The sequence below is a fragment of the Aptenodytes forsteri genome, unplaced genomic scaffold (genome assembly GCF_000699145.1).
Source record: "Aptenodytes forsteri isolate BGI_AS27 unplaced genomic scaffold, ASM69914v1 Scaffold318, whole genome shotgun sequence".
Taxonomy (NCBI): domain Eukaryota; kingdom Metazoa; phylum Chordata; class Aves; order Sphenisciformes; family Spheniscidae; genus Aptenodytes; species Aptenodytes forsteri.
This window is the reverse complement of record NW_008794493.1, coordinates 57,009-61,310: the sequence shown is the minus strand read 5'-3', so window position 1 is coordinate 61,310 and position 4,302 is coordinate 57,009. Positions and strand designations below refer to the sequence as shown.

Sequence of the window (4,302 nt, the reverse complement as noted above, 5' to 3'; positions counted from 1 at the left end):
TCGGCTCCCTGCAGTCATGTATTGGACCCCAAGCAACCACGAGACCCGCTTAAAAAGCGTCACAACGTGCTTTCCGTATGTGGGCCATAAGCGTCCTTCGTTTGGTTTGGCTCTTTTTTGTTGGCTTTTTACGTTCTTTTAAAAATGTGACGTTCTTGAATATTCAAATACATCAAGAAGCTGCGGTTGTAAGATAAGCACCAAATATCACAAAACTATGGCTGAAACACCTGCAAATGACAGTGCTCCCGATTCATAGCTTGCAAAAACAAAACAAGGTACCCAAATTTAAGCTCTTGAACTGAAATAACCTTCTATTCTAATGAACGTGGTGCAGAATTCACTCATTCGACGCTGGCTCAGTCTGGCTGCTTCAGATCAAGTATCCCAGTTCCTACCGTAAATATTTTTCTTTGCACCCTGTGTGACCTATTTTTGGTATTGACCACCAGCAGAAACTGCATTTTTATAGAACTTAAAAAACATTCAAAATGTACAATAGGCTGGTTTTTTCAGGGTGCTATGAAAATAATTAAGAAGTTTCTGTCCTTGTGCTGCAGAAAACATCATGATTGCTCTTGGTTGCCAGGGCTGAGATAGTTTTTTCATTGTGTAATACTGCAAAGTTCCCTCCTATATGCGTAAAATTGCTTTTGGTTTGGTTCCCCCCTCAAGTATATAGGCCATCCCAGGAGCAAATGCCTGATGTAATAGACCAATAATCTGTTCTGGTTTTGCCACTCCTGTGATCTTGTTCAAAGTATTTCTTGTATTAATTAGATGACTTTCCATGCATGAATCACAGTTTATCCTTTGCATAAAGGGAACTATACCTTGGGAAAAAGTAATACAGAAATAAAAATTCATAAAAACATAGGAAGCCTAATATTACTATTTTAATGGCATCGGTTATCCTAGGTGAGTTAAGTGTTTCTTCTTATGGTATGTTCCTTAGGAAATGCACAAAATCTTTTCTCAGATTGGCATATTGATGCCCATCCAGTAGAGAAAATTTTCTTGATGGCTCATCTTATAAAGCCTTACTGCTTAAACTTTATTCTCTTCTTTACTAACAGATAAAAAGAGAATTATTTTTTCCTAAAATGTAACATTTTTAATATTATTAGCCCATATTAAATAAATAACCTACAGTATATAAAAATCAACTGATACTTAGTTGGTTTTAAGTCTATTAACTGTCAGCGCTTGCACCTTTCCTGACAATTTCAGTGTATTGCCCAAGTAGATGCACGGAACTAACTTGAGTTTCTTCTGAAGTAAGGCTCTGATTAGTGTCTAAGTTACTCCTATCTTAGGCAGTAAGGAGACGCACCGTCTCGAGGAGCATTGTGAGATGCCTGTAGTGGTCCACACAGGCCAACCCATTTGACTCGCATCTTTGGCCAACCCATTTGACTTGCATCTTTTCCACCCCTGTCCCCGGTGGCACTTCTGGCCACTGTTACGGTTTGGTTACTGGACTGGATGCACCTGGGGTCTCATCTAGTCTGTCAGGTACCATACATAATACAGCAGCAGAACTGGATCCTAGAGAGATTTACGCTCCGTACGGTAACCCTAGGAACACTTACCAGAAAAGCACACTGCTGGTTAGACCTTTTTTTGTTACTAGAGAACAACTTGGATGAATAGTTTAAATAACCATTTCTGATGGAATGCTTGCAGTACTTTACACACGTGCCTTGGATTATATAGCTGAAATCATCATCCTCATTCTTTTTTCCCACTGGGCAATGCGTCTTTTTTGTGATATTTAAGGCATGAGAAAAGGGCAAGAAAACGTACCTACCATCCTTTGAGATTTAAAAAGCAATAGTTCCCATCTCTCTCAGATTTCTCAGACAGATGTATAGTCTGTCCAGTGTATACACAGGGAATCCAATATGTCCATGAAATATTGAATTTACTGGATGTCAGTGAAAGATTGTATTGTAGGCAATGCAGAGTTGATCTGCACACAATAAAGTCAGCCTGTCCAGAGTGTACAATGTATGATGCAAACAATTTGGATAGTGCAAATAAACCCTGCAGTTCATATACTCTAGGTCATGTATGTCCCAGACATATCAGAGTCACTGCACATGTGATGTAGAGTCAACCTGCACCAATAGGTACAGTTGGTACCATCCAGAATTTGTTATATCTGAATGCAGTAACAGCTCCTTTTCTAATGATTTGCCTGCCGAATGTCCAGAGGTCCTAGACATACAGCTAAAACGCCACAGCTGATTTATGAAGCATTTGCCTACTTCCAAAAGCAGTGGAGTTGGCAGGTAGAGGAAATCCAGTTTTCCTCCTGAATTTGCCACCACTTTGCTGCACAATCTTTCCCCAGATGCTTATTAAAATATGTCTGTGCTTAGGTTTCTTCCTCTGTCAAACAGGGAATAACAGAACATTCCTTACAAGACCGATGTTAAACCCAATACAGTAGCTTGAGCACTTTGATTTTTACATCTAAGATGCTGCTAAAAAAGTCCCAAATATTCTTATTAATACTCCACTAAATCCAAATTTTATTAGATTGCTTTGTGAAGCCCTTGTGAATATTTTTAAAGAGGCAGCTCTTGTTTCAGGTTGGCTGGCTCACCAGAGTCTTTTCACCACAATATTTACAGATTTCAGATGCATTTAGGGAGGTGTTTAATAGCTGGAAGCTGCATGAGAGGAGTTACCAGTTTTACTTGGGTATAGACCTGACTCAGCAGTCTTACGGCAATAATTTACGTAATGGGACAGCGTACCAGCTGTGGATTTGAGCCCAGGTCTGACTAATAGTCACTGGCAGTGTGGAAGTGGAGACAAAAAAGTGGGATTTTGGAGACACAGGATCCTTCTTCTGTCTGAACACAGGTGCCAAAAGATGTCTTTAGATTCAGAAAGTCTGATTCTATATTGATGTTTAGGTTTGCAAATAATAGCCTCTGAGTTTTCAGAGATAATAGTTTCAACAGGATTTGCGTCTTCCTTTACAACAAGGGCAACCAGTATGTGCAGAAGCCCTGTATTATGTTAGCAAGTGTTGACCAAAACAGTAAGCCAACCTTGCTATGCAGATAACCCTGGCTTTCCACCACTCTCTGGAACATACATGTTTGTGGGCAACCCTATAGCCTCTTCTATTGCAAGGCCAGCCCTAGCCTCCTACTTAATAACCTGATGTTTCCTGTTCTTACCTATGGGAAGGCTTAATAATTTATTTTATTACTACTTTTCCAGATTATTAGATAGCACAATTTATCTTTGTTTTGTTTCTTTTTTCATGTGAGGAAACCCCTTTCAGAATTTATATTTACTGCTATTGTATAGTTGTCACAAAGGCATTTTGTTCTGAATAGAAATCTCTTAATTCTCTATAGCCTATCACTGGAGATGCACAGGAATTACAAGACATGTATTGATGTTCTAGTCTTCCTAGCCAAAGTTTTTCAGTGGATAAATTCCTTACGCTTTATTAAAAATACATGATTAACGTCGTCTCTCTAGTTATTATTTGACTGAAGAAACTAACTACTGGATTAGTTTTTAGGATTTTTAAGTTTCATATTAAAATCTAAAAGTACTTTAATTTCATTCAAAAGACAAACATTCTTCAAAATGTTTCTGATGAGACAGCTATCTATAAATGAAAAAAGTTATAATATATTTTACTTGTCTGGCAACACGGGCAACAATTCAACTACAAGATGTAAACAACTGAAAATGTTTTAATTATTGGTAAGCGCATAAGCATGATGCCAAGAATATGCAAAGATACACTTCCAGGAAAGACATGTCTTGAAAAATAAGAGAGGATGTATTTTGGCTTTAAACAACTGCCCACATCAGTGACAGGTTCTATAAACACTGTGCTTGTAATAGAGCTTCTGAATCTAGAGCAATAGCAATTTTACAAAATAATACCCACAAATGTCATCATGGTTTAACCAAAGAGGTGTGAATAATAGTGAGAGACCTCATGTAAGCTCAGATCTTACACTCAGCTGAGAGGTTTCATCAAGTTTAATCATCATGATGTTACCATTCTTCATTGAGACACCCCTCTTGGTGTGCGAAGTGGTTTTTTACTCATTTAGCTTACACAAGCCCTAGCAAAACTGGAAAGAATATATTTATATAATCTGCCGTCTTTTGAATGGTGAAGCACGGAAGCCTTTACTGAACTGACCCCTGCTATGACTTAGGCATGGAAAGCTGTGGCTCTGTTGCTCATAACCCCACACATTCAACTACCAGAACCACCATCTCCCTATCAGCTGACACTCAGAGTTTGCAATGCAC

The 4,302-nt window shown here is 38.5% G+C and overlaps 1 protein-coding gene across 1 annotated transcript in view; it reads right to left on the bottom strand.

Moving 5' to 3' along the window:
- The window catches only part of SLC40A1 (solute carrier family 40 member 1), a 20,451-nt gene extending 16,399 nt beyond the window's left edge, over positions 1-4,052 (bottom strand). Inside the window, exon 1 of the mRNA XM_009290968.1 lies at positions 3,999-4,052. Coding sequence (XP_009289243.1) covers positions 3,999-4,052 — 54 coding nt within the window. The remainder of the gene's footprint in view (positions 1-3,998) is intronic.
- Between the last annotated feature and the right edge of the window lie 250 nt (positions 4,053-4,302).